This window comes from Lactuca sativa, chromosome 3 (assembly GCF_002870075.4).
Source record: "Lactuca sativa cultivar Salinas chromosome 3, Lsat_Salinas_v11, whole genome shotgun sequence".
Taxonomy (NCBI): Eukaryota; Viridiplantae; Streptophyta; class Magnoliopsida; order Asterales; family Asteraceae; genus Lactuca; species Lactuca sativa.
The window spans coordinates 77,085,511-77,086,769 of NC_056625.2; the positions used below are offsets into that span (position 1 = coordinate 77,085,511).

The 1,259-nt window shown below is 34.7% G+C and overlaps 1 protein-coding gene across 1 annotated transcript; it reads right to left on the bottom strand.

Moving 5' to 3' along the window:
* Positions 1-388: 388 nt before the first annotated feature.
* On the bottom strand, positions 389-853 carry LOC111912610 (uncharacterized). Its single transcript, XM_023908355.1, has one exon. The coding sequence runs from the start codon at positions 851-853 to the stop codon at positions 389-391; it is 465 nt and encodes a 154-aa protein (XP_023764123.1).
* Between the last annotated feature and the right edge of the window lie 406 nt (positions 854-1,259).

Sequence of the window (1,259 nt, forward strand, 5' to 3'; positions counted from 1 at the left end):
TTCTTCCCTTTGTGAATTCGAAATTGGAGGGGAATCCAACTAGCCTGTAACATTGAGACTTAGTGTGACCAGATTTCTTGCAGTGTGTACAGGTGAGAGACTTTTTTGATTTTTGAAGAGTATGATTTTGTGAAACATTCATGGCAATGGCGTCAGTGGTAAACACATGAACAAAATTAATCTCTCATTGTTGTTGTTCTTGGAGAATTAAAGCATACGTAGTAGAGAGAGTGGGAAGAGGCTTCATCATAAGTATCTGACCTCTAATTATTTTGTAGGAATCATTAAGCCCCATAAGAAGCTGAATTAACTTTTGATATTCGAGGAATTTGTTAAGAGCAACAATAGCATTACAAGAACACGCAGGAAGATCTTGTACTACACACAATCAATCCCAGATTTTCATGAATTTAGTGTAATAAGTAGAAAACTCATCTGATCCTTGTGAAATTGAATAGGGTTTTTGTTGAATTTGGTAAATGAGAGCTCCATTAGATTGTTCATAACGCTGATTCAGTTCGTTCCAGATTTGAGTTGCAGTTGGGAGAAAAAGAACGCTATCAGCAATGTTCTTGTGAAGAGAATTCAATAACCAGCTGATGACCATGGAATTGGTACGATACCAACTGGAGTAGTTAGGAGAAGATGTATCTGGTTGAACAATCGTGCCATCAACAAAACCTAATTTGTGTTTTGCAGAGAGAGCAATTGTCATAGCACGTTTCCCAGCATTGAATCCAACGCTATTAAAGAGATTGGAAACAAGAATTGAACTCAGAGTGTCAAAAGATCCAAGATAATATGGACTGGAAACAGAAATCGCATTTGGATCAATCGAATTTGATGTAGACATGATTGATTACAGAGAATCAAATCGATTGGAAATGAAGATGAACAGTAAAATGAGCGGAAGATGAAGATCAAATCAATATGATACCATGTTAACTTTGATGAAAGAGAATCGATGAATGAAGAGAAGAACCGAATTTTCTCATAAACTTCAAAAACTATTACAAAGATGATTATATACAGCTGATTAACAAGAAGCTACTCTATCGAACAAATTAACTAACTCACTGTTAAATTACTGAAATACTCTTGAACGAAATAACGATTATAATCGAAATCTAACATGTAACTATTTAAATTTTTCGTGTCATCCCTACTATAAAATTTTGTGTCCGACCCTGTATCACCACAATCCCAAAAATAAAATGGGTTAATCCCATTTCTACCCTCCAATTTTAAAAAAGTATATT

What these genes read in the sequence shown, in the direction of transcription:
- LOC111912610 (XM_023908355.1), bottom strand. Translation starts at nt 853, where the DNA reads ATGTCTACATCAAATTCGATTGATCCAAATGCGATTTCTGTTTCCAGT.